At 38.1% G+C, this 21,486-nt stretch overlaps 1 protein-coding gene across 1 annotated transcript; it reads right to left on the reverse strand.

The window, feature by feature from the left end:
* Window positions 1-2,301: 2,301 nt before the first annotated feature.
* On the reverse strand, window positions 2,302-8,815 carry PDCL2 (phosducin like 2). Its single transcript, XM_063310485.1, has 5 exons — window positions 8,659-8,815; window positions 6,556-6,646; window positions 5,011-5,154; window positions 3,126-3,334; window positions 2,302-2,423 (listed from the first exon to the last, which is right to left on the reverse strand). Exons 1-5 carry the CDS (start codon window positions 8,813-8,815, stop codon window positions 2,302-2,304), a joined length of 723 nt encoding a protein of 240 aa, XP_063166555.1.
* Between the last annotated feature and the right edge of the window lie 12,671 nt (window positions 8,816-21,486).

Below are 21,486 nucleotides of genomic sequence, written 5' to 3' on the forward strand. Positions count from 1 at the left end.
ATGCTCCTTCCTTACCAAAAGTGCGTCCCCATGTCGTGAGTTTGGATTGTTTTTTGGAGATGGTTTCGTTGCCATGGAGAAAAGAGGCTGAAACAAGTACCTACAAAGGAAACCAAATGCAGGCTTGTGGTTGAGTTCAATATTAATTCATCCCTATGACTTTCTGCCATCATAATTCCAGCACTTTCTGCCATCAGCAAACATCTTTATTAATAGCTTCATCTATAATGGCTTCAATCTTAAATAAGGTCTCTGCTGAATAAAATTGTTAATTGCTTCTTTTGTGAATAGGCATTAGAAATGATCCTTCATACCAATTTCATTCATCACCCACACAGAGAAAATCAGCTTGTTTAAAGCTGACTCAAATCCTCTGCTATAATATAACAAAGAAACTTAGCTCAGCCCTAGCTGATTCAGGCAAATTCACGTGTCTTGAGAATGAATGAAAGATACTCTTTCTAGTACAAAAAAATCACTAGTGAGATAATTTCATCACACAGGATATACAGTGTAAAAATAAAGAAATCCCGTTATTGAGCTAAGTCCACTTGATTATTAAACAGTTCATCCGTGCAATGTGTGAAAGGATACAATGGATCTAGTAATTGAGCGTACTGTTCCCAGAAACATATTCCTTCAAAATCCTATCTTAGAATTTAAGATAACCTGGTCACAAATTCTTCTGGATATGCGCACAGCATAATTCAGCAGCTGGGTTCACACATGACACAACTATAAAGTAGAGGTAATTACCGTAATAGTTCAGTTCATACATGTAAGCTCAAACCAAACATAGGACATTAAAAGTTAATGTGATGTGTGAACCTCCCAGAATTCTCCAAACAGCATGGCCAAAGCCAACTGAAGGCATCTAAGTGGGAAAAGCTTGGCAATAAAAAACATCCATTTTCTAAGGGGTAAGGAACCTTGTTGCTGAATAATAAATCCTTGCATTCTTCACGATTGACAGTGCTGACTGTTGGGAACTGAGATTCAGTAGCATTGGAAGGATCACAAATTCTTCACCATGCCCTAAAGTGCTAATAGGATACCTTTCCAGATAGTATACAGATGCCTCTGGTGTTAGATAAATTGCAGATTACCATGATTCTTGATTATTTTTTACATCAACAAATTAATATGGCTATTCCTCTGAAATTTGAGGTTAATTCCAAGAAGAATACCAGTTGAATGTAAAAGTGACATTAAACTGTCATCATCACAAGAGGGGGAACTAGTCATACAGCTCAGATGATAGTAATCCAAAAAGGTCATTCCTACTTGGCCAACTTCATTTAAGTGGTTGTGAGGACAATTCAAGAGAATTTCCTTCCGAAGACTTTTGTGACTAAGAAGGTGAATGGACAAGATTATCCGCATTCCATTTATCTTGTGTTTTTTCTAAATTTAATAGAACACTTAATTTGGCTTGGCAAAATTAAGAAAGTTACAATGGTTTGGTCTGTGTATTATTTTATGGATCCAAGTCATCTATCTCTACCATCTGTTTAAACATCTTCTCTGCAGGTTGGAGCCACATATATGCACCCACCTTCTCCAAACTGCATCCTAGATCAATATAGTTTTTACCCTTCTATTATTATTTTTTTGTCTGTTGAGACCAGTAAATGAGAATGTGTGGGAAAACCCCATATAATGAGCTGTAGTATAGTTTACCTAATTAGTTTTATTGTTTTGAATGACACTGATGAATCTATCTGAACATTTTAAGTAATTAACCTTCCTTTAGATGGATCTCCTTTAAAAAGGGAGTCCAGGCACTTAACTCCCTCCAACAGGGTCTTGAAGCCATGGAATACAACTCACCCATCTGATTGTGTGTTTCTGTATTCATTCTGATATTTTCATATACCTGTACCAGAATATTTAACAAATTAAACATTCTGTTTTCAAAAAGATCTTGGAAAAAGCACATCACCACAACTTTAAAACAAGAGACTGCCTGTATTTTTCAAGACTTTGAAATGCCACTGCTGGTGAACGAGGTTGCAGTGCTAAACAATCTTATTAGAGTAAGGCCCATTGAATCAGCATGCAAACACAGGGATGTTGGTTCATCTGAGAGTAGAATGAGGATGGGCACCAAGTTTTGGACTGGAGCAGAAAGCATCCATGTTTGAGTGTTGATGGTACAGCAAATGGGTACAACTGCCATTTTTGCTGAATATTGATCTTATAAGTGGTTTTGAGTCCAAACTAATTTGACCACATACAGATGTAGAGAAGTTAACAATCTCCATCAGCAGCATTGGTCTCTTCGCAAACCCTGCTAGTACTCTAATTGTCATCTATGGAAGCCTTTCTAAGCGAAGACATCATCATGTCCATAACACCTTTTCTGGGGTTTTCTTCTAAATCCGTTTTTATAGCACCAAATTCTGCCAGCTTCCATTCGAGGCCTGAAACAACAAAGCCTATTCAAGGAAACTGAAAGAGAAATTATTACAATAATACTAATGTGTATAACCTTTTATCACTGGTTACACACACATTTATTCATGCACATGTATCATTTCTCACATCTGATGGGACTTAGCATGGAATGCATGAGATTCTCAGGAAGGACTAAAAGTTTAAATGAACTTTAAGTTTGTTAGATGTATTATTATATTTTTATCAAGCTTTTTTATATATAGCTCAAGGCGTGAACATACCTAATATTCCTGCCTCCTATTTTCCCCACAACAACAACCCTGTGAGGTGGGTTTGGCTGAGAGAGGGTGACTGGCTGAAAGTCACCCAGCCAGCTTTCATACCTAAGGTGGGACTAGAACTCACAATCTCCTGGTTTCTAGGCCAGCATCTTAACCACTACACCAAACTGGCTCTCACTATTTATATCCCTCTGTTCCTCCAGAAACTCAAAGCAACTTGCATAGAGATTTCTCTTAATGTTCATCCCCACAACAGCAACCCTGTGAGGTAGATGAAGCTGAGAGAGAGATTAACTGGCCCAAAATCACCCAGTGAGCTTCTGTGACCATGGGTAGACTCGAACCTGGGTCTCACTTTAACCACTATACCACATTGGCTCTCTTCTGTACAATCCTCTAGTTCACTAATTTATATATATACACTGTATATAAAAAAGCCACTATTACCTTCTACTGTAAGTGATGTTCCTCCACACTCCATAACTCCAATTAACTTGCCTTCAATTTTACCATCCTTATAGACAAATATTGTAGGTAAGCACCTATCATGATAATTTTCAATACAGCTCTTGGCAACAGCTTTCACAAACTTGGTTTCTGGAAATTTTGTGGCCAGTAGGCTGAGGTGTCTGTTAACCAGTGCACATATTGGAATGCTAAAGAACGAGAAGGAGAAGGAGGATTAATCTCCAACAGAAATACATAATTAATAATCTTTGTTATGCATGAATCTGAAAATACTAGACTACTCTGTCAATTCTTGCCTGTAAGTCCACATATGCAGTTTATAAATATGTCAGTCTGATTTCAGATTTTTTGTTCCAGTTGCCTTGTAACAGGTGCACTACATTTCATTTAAAATGGACTGCATTGCATTAGGCTGGGATTCTGTCCAGTTACGATCTGGCATGCGGTGCTTTAACAGACTCCATTTCATGCAAGCAAAACCTCATCACATGTTGTTATTCCAAAGCAAAATCCAGGTCCACAGACCGGATCTGCTGGAAATAGTACTGTGTGTGTATTTAAGCGCCATTACGGGATGCACCACTGGCTAAGTGGAATTTATGTATTCCTGCGTCAATTACCAAACCTCCTGATACTCCTGATGCATGCACATCTATGATCCATTACTAAGGGAAGTTAATTTGGTTCAAAATAGTTCTAGCACACACAGGCAAGGATGCCTGTAGATGCCACAATGGATCTCCTTCCTGACAGCCAGGCCAAACGTTATTCTAAATCTTCTAATTAATAATTAATAATTTGCTTATTATTTATCCAATAAATAAATAAATAATAAAATAAATAATAAAATAAATAATATTTGTCATGAATAAATAGTTAAAATAATAAATGAATAAAAGTAAAAATTGATTAATGAATCATATAATTAACAGCTTCTTTGTGCTGTGCAACACACAGCCACCTACTGTAGATTGCTAGGTATAACAGGATCCAGGAGAACATTTTAAGTTCATGTCCCCCCACCATATGTAATAACTTGAACATGAACCAGGGCTTATGGACTAGGTGACAAGAATCTGGTTTAAACAGAAAAGTCTGTCCGTGTGGAGAAGGAGCACATTTAAGGCAATGCTCATATGCCCAACTGAACCACAGATAGTATATCTTGTCCACACGAACCTGATATATACAGAATTAGTTTCCCCCAGAAACTATTCCTCCAGTTAGGAATTGCTTCAGTGTTTGTCCAATGACACACAGACACTTTTTTTTTCCTTTCAGGTGACTTGTATTTGGTTGTTTTAATTAGGTTACATCCAATATTATATCAGTGAAAGCCATTCCTATTGCAGGATTTTCCATCGCTCTCTTCCTTTATAAACATCTCTATGCAGCCTCATCTAGATCTTCTCTGGAGGCTCCTCCACCTTCCCAGGTAAGATTTGGAGATTTTATTTATTTATTTATTTATTTATTTTCTATCCCGCCTTCATTATTTTTATAAATAACTCAAGGTGGCAAACATACCTATTACTCCGTCCTCCTCCTATTTTCCCCACAACAACAACCCTGTGAGGTGAGTTGGGCTGAGAAAGAGTGACTGGCCCAAGGTCACCCAGCCAGCTTTCATGCCTAAGGCGGGACTAGAACTCTCATACCATGCCTGATTGGCTCTTGGGCTGAGAGAGTGTGAGTGGCCCAAGGTCACCCAGCTGGCTGCCCCAGAAAGTGAAATTGGGGGAGCAAGGAATAAGCATGCCCCATCACTGCAGTCCTTTTCATTAGCAGAATGACATCAGGGTGTGGAAAGACTTACTATATTTACAGTATAAATTTTCTAAACACACACACTTATCTCTGTTACCTTGAGTTATACAGATGGATGACAACCCACACATCTTTTGGCGCATTTGTGACTTCTTTCACATATTGATCCCCAGAAATTTCTTTCAGTTCTCCAAATTTTTGCCTCTTTTGTAGAGTTTTTAGTTCTTCCAAACGTTGTTTCCTAAGGTAAGGGAAAGCTTTTGTATCATAACCGTTAATAAAAGTGGGAAGAGAGACCATGAAAATATGAGGGAATATTTTCCCGTTCCTTAGAGATTTTCAGTAATGAAAGGTTGTTAAGGACAGGAATGCAAGAGAGTTCAAAAGTGCAGCGATTGATTTGGCATTCCTTCTGTGGCATTGAAACATATACGGCAGAGGTGGGGAACCTGTATCCACAGGGTGGGCCACGTGTAGCCCGTCCATTCCTTTTCCATTCCTTAATATCCGCACAAGGCCTCCCAAACATGACCGCCAGCTTTCAACTCAGGAGAGGGGTATCGTTTGGGGCCAGTTTTAAAGAATAAACTCTGTCTATTAAACTTTGCAGAGATTTAAAGCATCCTTTTCACTCTTTAACTGCTCCTGATAAAACAGGGTAATATTTCTTGGGGGGGGCATTTTAGGGCAAACCCAATGCCCTAAATGTTTGTATCCATACTTCCCTTCAAGCTTTCTTACAGCACCCGAGAATGAGTTGAACATTTTGGCCTGCCCATTTTGATGGCAACATGATGTCAGTGAACATACCCCGTGGCCCTTTCAATTTGAAAAAAAGAAACTGTGATCCAGAAAATTGCTCATCTCTAGTGTAGGTGATTATTTCTTTTTGGGAGTCTGCATATTAGAACTTCCTGCATTTTGTTATGTATTATTTCAAACAGATGTAATAGAATAGAATGTAAAAGAATGTAGTTACATTCTAAAATAAAAGGGAAAGTAATATAACTTAAATGTACTCAGGCCGCAGCCCCATATAAACACAGAACACTGTTGGGCTTGTTTCAAAATAGATGCATGCAAGACACAGATGATGCTAGAAAACTTTTCAGTCATTTCATTTTTCTTATTAGAGCAATCATACTAAAGATAAATAAAACTTCCCCTGAGTAATATCACAGAAGTTTCAACAACTCAAAAGATGTGATGCAAACAGTATAGAAAGAGGAAGTACTCAGGTTAAGAGTACTCAGAAGTACTCACCAAATTTGAACAAACATCCATTATTCAGATGATGGGAATTTAGTGAAAATTAACTTTTTAAAGTGGGAGCTGTAGATGGCGCTACTTGCCTATAGATATTTGTTAGTCCAAGAAATAACTGTTTCCTTGTATGTAACTGTAACTATTTCCATACATTTAAAGGTTGAGATGAGGATGATAATGATTTGTTTATTGATAGGGAAATATCTAATTGTGGAGTCCTTGGTGCTCTCTGAGCTTTGCTGTTTTCTTGCAGATGTTTCATTGCCAGACTAGGCAACATCTTCATCTATCTAATTCGCAGCTTAGAACCATTCTTCTTATCGGTGACTTTGCATCTGACATACCTGTACAATCTGATCTCTAGCACTTGACATACCTGTACACTTCAACAGCTTTTAAATCTTCCTCATCAAAATCATCTTCAGCCTCTTTGAGTTGTTTCAGATTCATTCTTTCATAAGGTTTCACTAGAAAGAGAAACAATAATTTTCATCCAACCAAATGCCAGAAGAAAGTCCCCCACTTGACTATTTCTAGGAAAAAAGTAGATAACCAAGTCTTCCTTTTTTGAGATTCAAAAGGAAAATTGGATAAATGCATGCCAGGGGCCTCTCCTTTAAATCTCATTTCAGAAGTAACTTGTGAAATAGTGTCTTTAAGTGAAATTACTGTTTTTCCAGTCTTAAATCTGAGCTCTCTTCTGTGAAATTTGGAGATGCTAGCCAATTCAATGAAGTTGTTGCAGAAAGTCCATGGTTGAAAGGCAGCACGGTGGTGGAATGTCGGACTATGAATACGAAACTTCAGACTCAAATGTTCTCCATCTCAAAGTTTCCTTTACTTACAGGGTTGTTGTGAACATCAGATGGAAAGAGCATTGTCTGAGCTCCTTTGGGGAAGTCTGAGAAAGAAATTTATTGAATATATAGCAAAATAATAAGCCCAAGATCCACGCTTCTTATTTACAATTCATTTTGAAACAACTGTGATGAATGATACCGAAGACAATTTAAAGCAGTGGAAGAGGATATTGATTATAGTATATGTGCATACAAATAAAAGCAAATGAGTAGCATATATGTAATTTCCTAGTAAGATTTAGGCAATTTATATGTTTGTATATGGATTTCTTAATTACAGGACTCAAGTCTCAATTCATTTCCGTCAGTAGAATCTCTAACTCTACCTTCAGTGGAAACATAGTGTTTACAGAAATTTCATCCATATCTTTTACACTTTCAGCTCTTTCCAGTCCAGAAGAAGCAGCATGCATTTTGGAAACAATGCACCTGCACATTAAACAAAGAGGTGGGCCTTTGATTGCATGGTCATGCTGCCATCTTGTCTTTTTTTTTATCTCCTCAGGATGCACTTGCAACTGTACCAAGGTGTTGCACATTCCCCCACATGGTCTGAAGCACCTTTTGAAGATCCTAATAGGTTTCCATCTTTCTGCCTCTTAGTTGTTGGTAAAAGGTCTTGTCCAATTTGAATATTCCCAGATGGAATAAACTCTCCCCCCTTGCAGGAAAGAAGAATATCAGGAGAGAAGGAGAAGATTGACATGGAACCTTTTCAGTAGCAGACAATCTTCTCATGGGCTTTGCTTAAAATATTGATGAATGCAAAGAGTAGCTTCCCTTATCTGGGCTTCCAAGTATATCAGTTCTGTGCTATCCCCCTTATTCTGAATGTAGAGATCAACTCTGACTGAAATCCAGGAAGGGACAGGAAGTGAAGCTGAAACCTCTGAGTCCCAAAGCAACATTCTCAGAAGGACCCTCAATGATGTAAAACTCAGGAGCTGAGTTCTCAGGCTGAATGAAAGGGCAGAAGTATCTGGACTGCAAAATCTAGACAGCCACTAGGTGATAGCAAAGATCTGGAATGTTCCCTTTGCTGCCAACTAGTGGCCATGCAGATCTGTGCATCCCAGCTATGGCTTATTCTCTCTCCCCTCATTCCTACACAAGCAAGAAAGTGGATGGGAGAGAGAAAAGGAAAAAAACAACTACTGAAGATTTCTGGGGAACTGTCCAAATCATTCAAGAACTTTTTTTCTAGATGCAAGCTGCTGCTGCTAAGACAGCACTGGACTTTGGAGTGCAGTAGAAGAGAAGGTGGTAGGAGCCATGGCAATAGATCTGGGTTACCATGTCTGGCCTGCAAAAATACAAATGATCACTAAATATGGCAGGAAAGAGATAGTAGATAACCGAGTGTCGTGGGCATTTGGATTTTTGCAGCTCAGATATGGATGCCCTACCTAGGGTGATCACGTTTGTGAAAAGACATGGGGCAAGGAACAGGTGCATGCGAGAGCCCTGTGCCTGCCCACCCCGCCTGTGGGTCTCAAGGCAGCAGCCTCCCCTTGCTTTCTGAAGAGACTCTATATTATCTACATACATATTCAAGTGCCGAACTTGCTGCAGAGGCAAGAGGAGGTTAATTTTCATAATTGATGAAAGCCAGGCCTTACCTTCTGCTTCTTTCTGTAAACGTAAAACCATTTCTTCAATTTCATCCTTCACCTCTTCTTTTGGAGGCAGGATCCCAAAATCTCTTAATATGTCATTCCATTCTGTATCTTCATTGGGATCCTTTGGAAACAAAAGTCCCAGATATTGCCAGGTCATAGTATACAGTCATCTGGCTTGGAATCTGCTTGTGCAACAGAACATATTTTGCCTCTTCCTCTTCATCAGAACCCTTGCAAAGTTACCTGAGGTCCAGGGCACATAGCTCATAAGGCCAGAAGTTAATTGCCACATTATTGGCTTCCCTTCTCCACCTCCTTTCCCTAGAGGTTCTCTGGAGAATTTTAAGCTGAAAGTAGTTAACCTTTTTTCCCCAAATAAGATGGATATTTAATTGCAAAATAACCTTTCCCATAGAAGATAAAAACAGGCACAGCTTCTCCTGGGAAAAGATGGTGATGGGAAATGTTTCAACTGAATTTATGCTACCCGGATATGAGATAAGCAGATGAAAGCAGCATTTTGCTCCAAAAGTCTGGGTTTTTTTTCCTGTTCATTAAGACACTTCTCTGCTTCTATCCTACAGAAATTGATTTGCTCTGCTGATCTAAACATCTAACTTTGATTTGAAATCTGTATAGACACTTCAGTTAGTTGATCATTACTGGATCATTCTGGCTTAATTACATGTATTTATGTATTGATTACATATATTTTTCAAGTAACTTTCAAGGCACTGCTCTTAAGCTACTAAAACAGGAGTTGACAATATGGTGTCTATAGGCATCAATGTCCTCGTAGACACTACCTGTGGTGCGTTCTAGATTCCCATATCAGTTCTCTTACAACTCTTGACTCCTAGAATATATTTTTCCCAAAGGATAGCTGAATCATTGGGCAACCAAGGAATATATTTAGTTCACAATACTGTAAATATAATAAAAGGGAGCTGAACTTTGGCTAACTCATCCTGTTATTCTTTTGATGCATGTTATTTAATATATTTGTTCATTTCTCAGAGTATTCCATGCATGGACCATTTAGGGAAATCATTGATAATCCAGAAGCAGACTTTCAAGATGTAGCATTCTTAATCTGAGTTGCTACTAAAAGAATACTGACCAAGTCAGTACATGTGTATATGTATATGCATATGTATATGTATATATATCAAAGCACCATTACTGTTCTTGAAAACTATGAAAACATTTAAAGTTGCGCAAGAGACAGCAGGTTCAAAATATTTTGTTTTAAAGCCCACAATGGTTTGGGTACTTGAAGGACCATCTTTGGCCAAATTAAATGTAGAGAATGTATGGTCTTTGGTGTAGAGCCTAGGTGCTCCTGTGTTAAGAAATTGATTATGTGCCGTCAACAGATTAAGTTCAAAGGTTAGGTGACCAGAAAGGAAAATCTTTTCAGCAATAGAACACTGAGGCACAAATGTTATCATCTGATTAAAGGAGGATTATAACACAAATATTCTCCAGCTCTTTTTCAGGAGAGGTTAATGGTGATGGTGATAATGACGATGATTTGCTTTTGCCCCCTTCTCTAGTTCTGACTGATGTTAAGTTTTCACTAATGGTAAGTTTATACTGACAGGTTTTATTATGTTTTATTGCCTTCTTAAAAGGAGGCAGTAGAGATATATTTGAAATAAATCTGAAATAATTCAGAAAATGAGTAAGGAAAAGTTTCACCTTTTAGTGATATGACAGAAAAAGATAGCATTTCCACATTCTCACTGGCTGAATCTTACTAAATGGATATGATAATACAGGTATGGGGGGCTGCAAATGGGGCTGTCATTTCCTTTTCCCACTGTGGCTCAGCAGCGACACATGGGCATCATAGAAGGAGTGAAAATCTAGATTTTTTTTTCAGATCTTCAGTCTCCATTTGTCAGATCCAGCTTTTTAAAAAAAAAAGTACAGTAGGTATGAGAATTGGGCTGTTATTCAGAAGTTATTCAGAGTGCAATTGATGACTAATTTGTTTGCCACTGGATTTCAACTTTGGGATAGTGGAACTGCAGAAATGAGCTGGGGAGCCACATATTGTCATTGTGAGCCTCTGCTTTAAAGAATTGTGTAAATAATAATACCTCTGTCACACAACTATCTACTAAGGACTGCAAAGAACATTTTCAGGCAAGAATCCTCAAACCAGCATTAGGGGAAATGCCCAATAGATAGACGCGTTTGGAGTTATTGGCTGGGATATAACAGACATAATAGACATTGTATTAGCAGCAGATGGCTTTTGAAGTATTTAAGAAAATGCTGGTTTGTTCTAGACACACAGTTTTGTGGAGTTCTTGGCATTCTCTGAGCTTGGTTGTTTGCTTGCATAAGATTTGCATTACCTAACTAGGTAACATCTTATGCAAGTAAACAATCAAGCTCAGAAAATGCCAAGAACTCCGCAGTTCAACCCTGAGCTGTGTATATTCTCTTCTATGGGAAAAACATAATTTTATTGATTTATTATTGAAGTGAAATCAACTTATATCCCCATACCAAAAAAGGGAAACACTAAAGAATGTTCAAACTATCGAACAGTGGCACTCATTTCACATGCCAGTAAGGTAATGCTCAAGATCCTGCAAGGTAGACTTCAGCAGTTCATGGAGCGAGAATTGCCAGATGTACAGGCTGGGTTTAGAAAAGGCAGAGGAACTAGAGACCAAATTGCCAATATCCGCTGGATAATGGAAAAAGCCAGGGAGTTTCAGAAAAACATCTATTTCTGTTTTATTGACTATTCTAAAGCCTTTGACTGTGTGGACCATAACAAATTGTGGCAGGTTCTTAGTGGTATGGGGATACCAAGTCATCTTGTATGCCTCCTGAAGAATCTGTATAACAACCAAGTAGCAACAGTAAGAACAGACCACGGAACAACGGACTGGTTTAAGATTGGGAAAGGAGTACGGCAGGGCTGTATACTCTCACCCTACCTATTCAACTTGTATGCAGAACACATCATGCGACAAGCTGGTCTTGAGGAATCCAAGGCTGGAGTTAAAATCTCTGGAAGAAACATTAACAATCTCAGATATGCAGATGATACCACTTTGATGGCTGAAAGTGAAGAGGAACTGAGGAGCCTTATGATGAAGGTGAAAGAAGAAAGTGCAAAAGCTGGCTTGCAGCTAAACCTCAAAAAAACCAAGATTATGGCAACCAGCTTGATTGATAACTGGCAAATAGAGGGAGAAAATGTAGAAGCAGTGAAAGACTTTGTATTCCTAGGTGCAAAGATTACTGCAGATGCTGACTGCAGTCAGGAAATCAGAAGACGCTTAATCCTTGGGAGAAGAGCAATGACAAATCTCGATAAAATAGTTAAGAGCAGAGACATCACACTGACAACAAAGGCCCGCATAGTTAAAGCAATGGTGTTCCCCGTAGTAACATATGGGTGCGAGAGCTGGACCATAAGGAAGGCTGAGCGAAGGAAGATCGATGCTTTTGAACTGTGGTGTTGGAGGAAAATTCTGAGAGTGCCTTGGACTGCAAGAAGATCCAACCAGTCCATCCTCCAGGAAATAAAGCCAGACTGCTCACTTGAGGGAATGATATTAAAGGCCAAACTGAAATACTTTGGCCACATAATGAGAAGGCAGGGCAGCCTGGAGAAGATGCTGATGCTAGGGAGAGTGGAGGGCAAAAGGAAGAGGGGCCGACCAAAGGCAAGGTGGATGGATGACATTCTGGAGGTGACGGACTCGTCCCTGGGGGAGCTGGGGATGTTGACGACCGACAGGAAGCTCTGGCGTGGGCTGGTCCATGAAGTCACGAAGAGTCGGAAGCGACTAAACGAATAAACAACAACAACAACAATTATTGAAGTGTGTGTTATTGTTGAATAGCGGTAAAGATGCCCTTAAGAGGAGCTCATGACCTAAGGGACACATCTATGCAGCATTTTTTACAACAAAAGAGAAGTGGTTTACCATGTACTTCTGGTTTTGTTTTTTGTTTTTTGTTTTTTTTCCAATTTCCCAATTTAGCCAACCTCCCCAAGTATTAACCAGGCCCTGCTTAGACTTTCAAAATCACCCCAACTAAAATGTATCTAGCCATCTAAAGCAGATTTCCCAGCCTGGTGTTCTCCAGTGAGTGTGATGGCTAGAAGTCACAGGAATTGGTCCCCCATGTCTGAAGGGTACCAGGGTGGAGGAATGATGGCCTAGCTTGCTGGTTTTATAGAGTGCAAAAGCACAAAATAGAGCAAAGTACCAGATCTATTTGCTTAAATACTAAGCATTTAAGTTCCTTTTTCACAGTTTGACTAGAGAAAAATTTGGGCCCAATATAATTCATGAACCTTTCCTTCTGTGGTAATCCCATTTCAGTCAAGTGGCTGCTTCAGAGAAATATATTTGTGAAGAAAGCCATTAAAAACCATTACAAACAGCAGGCCTGGTTTCTATGCATGCCCTTATTCCGAACCTCTGATACATTGCAGAAATTGTTTGGCTTCTTGAACCTCTAGGTAGACAATAAATTAAATCAGAAGCAAGCGCCGGTTTCCCCCTTCTTCAAATAAGGATTCATGAATCTTTTCTTGAATGCTGAAATTGGATTACTTAGAAATAAAATATGACTTTCCATAACTCAAACTGAAGCAGGCTTTAAAGAAAAGCCTGTCACTGAAGATTTGACTTTAGAGGATTTTGAAACTGTTAACAATTTTCAGCTAAGCATGGACTATAAAGTAGGCCACAGACAACTACATGAGACGGAATTAGCACTATCAAATTAAAAGTTTGGTTGATGATGAGAGCACTTAAATAGTATGGGTAATTTTAAATACAAGTTGAATCTGTAATATCTTGCAGCATGAAATATTCCTCTTTGGTTATTTTCCCCACTGTTTCTCCCACAGTGACTCAGCATTTTGGGTTGACTCAGGTTATGCAGTCCTGAGGATTTTAAATTTCTTTTTAATTTTGCAAACCCTGGGGTTTTCCCAGATGGCGCTCCCTCTCTGTTATGTGGATGTTGCCATTGTAAGGATCAACAGTTGGAAAATGAATTTGCCTTTAATATATGGTATATAAAATCAGAGTGTGCATCATCCCATATTTAAAGCAACAGTGAAGCACCCAGATAATCCATTTAATCTTGTTGAAATATTATAATGTATGCAATTTTCTACATCTCTATAATTTTGTAAACAGAGATAAACAGGGCTAGTAACAATCACAACACATTATTTGTAAAGGATAATTATAATAATATGTGCATTTGTCTGCAGTACAGCTTTAAATTTATTCTGTATCTCGTTAACTGTCACTCATTCAGGAATCCTGAATCTATAATTCTTTGGAAAGATCTCTAACTGAAAGTTCAACATTCTCATTAAAGTAGGATTTAATGAGGATTTAATAAGTAGGATTTCCAACATTGAGGTACAGGAACCTTCGAGAGCTACAATAGCACAAAACTATGGTAGCTTTGCAATATAAATTATATGTCCTAAATCTGTTTAGATGTTTTAGGACTCGTGAGAAATGTTTATCGAACAAAATATACTATAGTTTAAAAATTATGTAATTGTCCAATGAACCTCTAGTGTTGCTCAGTTCTGGAAGTGTTTTTCTATGTTATGGTTGGTGCACAATGTAGGAAACATTTTCAGTAGAGGATGCCCATAGTGTTTTATTTTTCATTTCTCACTGAATTTAATCCGTTAAGAGAAAAACTTGCAGACAAACTTGAACTTGGGTGTGTTTTTAAAATATTAGTTATTGCTTCATACACTGTTTGCTTTGTTATTCATATATATTTTCTCCTACCTTCTCCATCTAAAGCAGTGTTTTTCAGACTTGTCAAGTTTAAGATGGGTGGCTGGCTGGGGAATTCTGGGAGTTGAAGTCCACACATCTTAAAAGTTGACAAGTTTGAAAAACACTCATCTAAAGCAACATATGCCCTAATAGTTCTTTTCCTCCCTACTACTTCTTTCTGAGGATTCATGCATCAAACTAAGCTATGGTTATTTAATCTTGGTTTTGATAGCAAATACAATTGGTGCAGCTCCTACAGTACACTAACTTTTCAAGCATGGTTAACAAACCCACCATGGCTGAGTTCATGCATTCACTGTAAGCCAAATCCAAAGTAACCATATTAAGTACACATACAGTGTCTGTATTTTTGCAACCATCTAGTAGTAGTCAGATTTAGGCAGTGTATATATAGCATGCCTATTATAATTCAATACACTTTAGGAACCCAAGCAATGTTTGCTTTGATATTTTACATGTGGAGCTACTGCTGCCTCTGCTCCCATCACTGGGAGCATTTATCCTTGTGTAGTGCAATTTTATATCACAACTGAGAAGACTTAGCTGTTTAGGATGGCGGTCTCACTGTTCTCTTCTCCCAGGCATTAATATTTCAGTAGTTTCTTTTCCCAAACATGTATCACAACCCTTTCATAACAAGATCCTATGAGCTCAGTCTGGGACAAAGCAGAGGAAAAGCAATACTTCATGTCCTACTCAATTGGCCCTGTGAACAGCCTGAAAATAAAGTATTTTTCCACTCCCATTTTTTTTTCAGTTGTAAACTATTGCCACCTGAAGGGATAGAAGTGAATATACTCGGTATATAGATATGCCATATTGCTCTGGCTCTGACCTGCATGGTGCCCTACTTAGGAGCTGCAGAGTTGATCTCCTGACCCCTGGCTCTGCAGTGTTTGTGGAAGCTTACATCTACTTGGGCTTTCAACTGAATAACCCACTAACTGCTTCAGAATGTGGGAGGAGCCAGTAGAAGGACCATAGCAGTGAATTCCTGCACTGGGCATGATCTCCAACGTCCATTACAACCTTTCCTTTCCATGATTCTATGAATTCTGAAAGACCTCTTACCACAGACATCAAAAACAAGTCTCTGTAACAGACATAGGCATAGGCGAAAGCAGCAAAAGAAATAGGTAATAATGGATAGTCCATGAATTCAGCTGATATTCCAGTCTCTGTCCTATCAGTGTCTTCTGTGAGTGGTAGATGTAAACTGAACGGAAACTCCATAGTAAGAGACACACAAAACACATGAACAAAGGCACTTTATTGTAACTTCACGGATTCCACATTTATGACCTCTTGCTGACACCAACCTCCTAGGCTAACCTGGTGGAGATTACAAGCACAAACTGAGTGCTACAGGATGATAAATGTGATGTTTAAGGTATAAAAGGGTTGGATTTTTCTCCAAGAATAAATTAATACAGCTACTCCTCTGACATGAATAGATTTAATTTGTTGCAAAACTGGCTACTGCTAGCTATATTTTCCAAAAGTAGCTTTTACTCATGGTTCATGATTCCACTTTTTGTAAGGTTTTACAATAAGTTTCTACAGTAGGCAGCCTCAGTGCGTGTCGGTACACTCCATATAACTCCTAGCTGATGATGCCATGGGTGCAAGAGTATGTTGTCTTGAAAGGGAGCCCTAGATTAGCAGTCATATCTTGCACAGAATAGTGTGGGTATGCTTTGGGCAAAATTAGACTTTAGTTCTGCTTTGACCAAAACATGCCAGAAAGGAATGCTGAATGTGGCATGAGTATGATTAAGACTGGTAACTCAGTCTACACCTTTTCTGTCTTACTACAAAGCATTCAGTTCACCAAAGCCATCATGGGCAAAGGAAATTACTATCTGTAAGCCCATCTGATGTTGACCACACCATATGGAAGAGTGAAACTTGGAATGTGAGAGGAATAAATGGTCAAGAGCATGAATTAACAGATGAACATACTTTCTGTAGCTACAAAACCAAGAGGAAGAGAAAGGATGTAATAGATATGAATTTTAGTAGCATGATCTTGTGGAGATGATGAATACATGCCGGGAAGTTAAGGTGTAGGTTTAATTATGAATGAAAGGATTTAAAGGTATGTCAGAAAGTATGACAGTGTACCTAGGTTGTTGTGGAGATGTATGAAAATAGGAATCCATAAATTAGTGATAATTGCAAGCTATGCCCCAATAAATGGTGATAATGGAATAATCCAATATGAGTTCCAGAAAAGAAAGTCTGCAAAACTCTGAATAAATGTAATCCAGGGGAAAAATTATTCTGTTAGGTGATATGCATGAATGGTTAGGAATGAGGTAAGCCACTACAGAATGTGTGATTGGCCCATTTGGAGACTGAAGAATGACTGATTGAGTATCTGCTTAGAAAAAAGTCTGGTTTCAATACATGGTTTAAGTATAAGTCTATTCACATATACACATGGCAAAACTAAGACTAAAATCATGATTATTTGTTTATTATGACACAATTAGTGACAGACACACGAGTTCTGAATGTGGGATATTTTTTGGTACTATCAAGAATGGATCTTCGGGAAAATGAACATGGAAGATGAAAAAAGTGATAGAAATGAGAGTGGAAATAGGGTAACTTCAGAAAAAGATGTAAAAACCTCAAATGAAAAAAACATTACAACACCTTCCAACAGAATGAATGGAAGGTGAACACAAGAAATGGTTGAATCTGGTTGTTTAGTTGCCTTTGACAGGAAAAATGCAGTGAACTGTTGCAAGTTATATATAAATGTCAAAAAATTAGAGCAAGTAGATGAATTTGTTCTTTAGTCAAATGTTTACTAAAGATGGGAAAATGGATGGAAAAATGCAAATACAGTGAATGGGTAGGGGGTGTGTCATAAAGGAAAGTTGAATGCTGTGGGAATGGGATGTTTAAGAAGTGTGGATGGTAAAACAAAGAGATGAAGTCAAGATTTTGAACATTCCTCTTTACCATTTTGTTAACTCCATTTCCATTGCTGCCCTGCTTCAACAGCAGAAACATCACAATATGCAACAAGGACCCATTTAAAGGTATGTTGGATATTAGTGCATTAGTTGTATTACAAAAACACTTAAGCCTAATTGCAAATCATAAGACCCAAAGCATGAAAAGCATGACACTAAAAATCAGCCACATTCTCATTAAAATACTCTCATTAAAAACAACTCTCTACTGAATGTTTTTATTTAAAATAAAGGAGGAAAAAGAACTATATATATAGCATTCACTCTGACAAGGTCTTATGCATGCAGCTACAAACCATTTTGTTTATAGTTTAATTACACACCATTTCAAAAATCAACATGAACAGAATTATTTTAAGATGTTTTAAAAAAAATTGCATTCTATGCACACTTATTAAACAACAGCTTTCTTGTGAGTAAACTTGCAGAAGATCCGCATTTTTAATTGTAAGAATTCTGCACTGTGAATAGAGTATCTTTAAAAAAAAAGTTGACATTTAATAGCAAATAAGATGTCCATTTTTTTCTGCAGCCCTAAAAATGATAGCTAGATCCAAGAAGAAACAATCCTGAAGAGAGAAAAAATATTTCATTACAATAATATATAAAACAATTACATGATATTTTTATGACGGACCACTTTTTAAATGGATTAAACTGTTATACATCTGGGAGAATATTAATATATTTCTGATACTGATTGATCAAATCCATTACTGAAATGTGTTCGCTCTAACTCAGAGTGTCAAGACTTAGTCTGCAACCTGACCCAGCCTTTCTCCAAGAATCTGTTTGCTCCTAGCAGCTCTCTCTCCCCTCCAAATGTGGTGTCTTTCAAAGAATTACAACTTTTGTTGCCCTTCCACTCAGGCAAGGAAGGATCTCTCTGTAGGCCGGAAGGCTCTGAAGTCAAGGGGTGATGGTATGGAAACAAAGCTACAGACTCACCCATGAAGACCAAGGATGGCTCCTTAAAAGAGACAGTTTGGTCTAGTGGTTGAGGCAACAGGCTAGAAACCAGGAGTCTGGGAGTTCTAGTCCTGCCTTAGGTATGAAAGCCGGCTGGGTGACCTCGGGCCAGTCACTCTCTCTCAGCCCAAGAGCCAATCAGGCGTGGTATGAGAGTTTTAGTCCCACTTTAGGCATGAAAGCCAGCTGGGTGATCTTGGGCTAGTCACTCTCTCTCAGCCCAAGAGCCAATCAGGCGTGGTATGAGAGTTCTAGTCCTGCCTTAGGCATAAAAGCTGGCTGGGTGACCTTGGGCCAGTCACTCTCTCTCAGCCCAACTCACCTCACAGGGTTGCTGTTGTGGGGAAAATAGAAGGAGGGAGGAGCATAAGGTATGTTCACCACCTTGTGTTATTTGTAAAAATAATAAAGGCGGGATAAAAAATCTTTTAAAAAAAATCCTGTGGCTCTATCAACCAAAGTGATGCCACGAAAGGCATTTTAAAAAACTGCACCTGGCTCAGATAGAAATAGATTACCTTTATAGTTTTTGAATTATCGGGTGGTTACACAATTCTGAACAGAACTGGGACACACGGAAGGAGTGATGTGCAGAAGCAGTACATTCTTCCACTGCATGTTAGGAAGGACATGATAGAAAAGGAGATTTTGTCCTCAGAACAGAATTCTGGGCAATAGAGCTCTTTCAGTCTGAATTTTTCTTTAAATTGTTGGCTTCTTGTTGGGGGGAAGGGTTGCCTTAAAATACTGAAATTTAAACTTTATCCACTCACTTATTTAAACTTCTTCAACAGAATGGTTAGGAAGGATTTGTATATACACACACACACACATACACACAGCTGTATAAAGCATTCTTTCTTTGAAACAAAAAATAAGATAAATACCTTTTTAATTAAAAGCAGCTGATCTCCTTCCATTACGTGGCTAGAAAAGAAAAGGAAAAGATAGGTAAATAGTATCTTTTAGAATGCGTCTTAAGAATTTAAACTAAAGGTGATTTGAAATGAATTCCTAACATGTTAATGGTTTCTGCAGATTGCTTGTATGTTTTAATTTCAGCTGAATGCTGGAGAACAGATTTGGGATTTTCATTACTCAATGGAGAAAAGCAGGAAAAATGAGCAAAATGCCATCTTGACCTGTATTTTACTTAAACTAGCCTTCAGACTGAAAATGGCCCACAGTAGTATATAAATCACGAACTCTGCCTAGCTCATTGATTTAACTCCTGGGCATTCACAGTTATATATTACAGCAGAACATATAGTGCTGGAAGGCAAAAGTGATACTCTCTAGTTGAGGACTGCAGGATTATTCTCTGCTAGTCAGAGCCGTTGGCACTGTTAGTCAGGTACATCTATACCTCTTTATTCTCAGGGCTTTTCATTGGTCTCTTCAGCAAATGCTGGAAGTGCTACATCTAAATTTCCTACTCTATCCCTGAAGAGATTTCTTTACCTGGATCCTCCTGTCTACTCTGCTGCATGTATTTTTTGTGTATATGCGCAGATACAGAACTGAATGTGCCCAACCAAGAATTTAATGAAGGCAGGAGAAATAACACAGTTGAAGGAGAACAACCATATTCACGTTTTATTCTCTAAACTGGTTTGCCACTGCATGTCAAAAAATAGGAGCATCCTGTGTCTCTTAAGTTGGTTGTATTGTAAATTTAAAGCAGAGTCATGAAGATGACAAACTTGTCTGCATCACCTACAGTACCTTCCCACTATTGGTGGTTCTAATTTATGGACCAGCCAAAAGACTATTCCCAAAGAATAGTCTCAATTATCAACATAGGTTTCATTTATTGTCTTGTAATATAGCAATGAGCCTGAAACAAACAGAAATTGACGTACTCGGAACATAAAGTATCCCCTACTTTGAACTCTTCCAGGTATTCGAAGTTCTTCCTAAGAAAAGAATAGATTTCAAAATCCCAAATACTGTGGCAAAGTAATAAAGACATTATTTTCATCCTTTTGCACATCACAAGACCATCTGGCTCTACAAACCTCCTCAATCAAGCCAATTGAGTGGATACACCTGCCTGCCTGCCATAAGTGGAAAACATCACACCAACATCTTGTGAACATCTTGGAGGTGGATTATAAAACCACATCCAGATGTTCTGCTAAAAAGACCTTAATTAAGAGCATTTTAAGTGTGGTTTCACTGATTTTTCCTTTTTTTCTTTGTGGTAAAAAGTTTGAATGAGGAGTTTCAGGCATAGTTCACACATACTAAACAAAGTAGTTTGTTCACCCTTAATATGATATAAATTCATTCATTATGGGTTATTGCCATGTGTAAATCAGCCCATTATGGGGGGAAAATGGATAAAGAATTCCAACTTAGTGTAATGTGCAAACCCAGTTTTAGGGGTATATATTATTACTGTTACTCTTTGGCTATGTTGGCACAAATACTTAATGGTTAACTGAACTATGGTTGATCCAAACCAATTTTCATCAACATGTTGCAGTTTCCTTCCCACAGCACACTGAACTATACATTAACTGCACAGGCTGAATTTGCACAACACCCTGTTTTAAAACGGGGTTGGATAGTCTGTCATTTAGTATATCATGCAAACACAGTCTTTGTCCTATTTTGATATGCAGTTTGTAAGCTTCGTTAGTATTTCTAACAATACCCAGTTGCTGGTAGTTGGGTGACAAATAAATGAAATAAATTATTATTATTATTATTATTATTATTATTATTATTATTATATCTGGGCACTAACGGTAAGCCCTGTTAGTCTCATCTCAACATTCCAACAACGTTCAGACAACAAACTAGGCTAATATGGGAAAATTTGTGGCTCAGTATGTTGTGCCAACCTAAGCAATGGGAGGTAACCTTGGAGTTATTACAGAATCTCAAAACCAACAGGAAAATGTTGGACTGTATCCTGAAATTGTCCAGTTTGTTTGCTTGTTTATTTTATTTTGATTATATACCAGCATAAAACTAATAACATAACATTCAGTCTAAAACCGAAGTAAAAATAGTCATATTGATAGAATAAAATAAAGTAAAAATAA

This window comes from Candoia aspera, chromosome 8 (assembly GCF_035149785.1).
Source record: "Candoia aspera isolate rCanAsp1 chromosome 8, rCanAsp1.hap2, whole genome shotgun sequence".
Lineage (NCBI taxonomy): Eukaryota > Metazoa > Chordata > Lepidosauria > Squamata > Boidae > Candoia > Candoia aspera.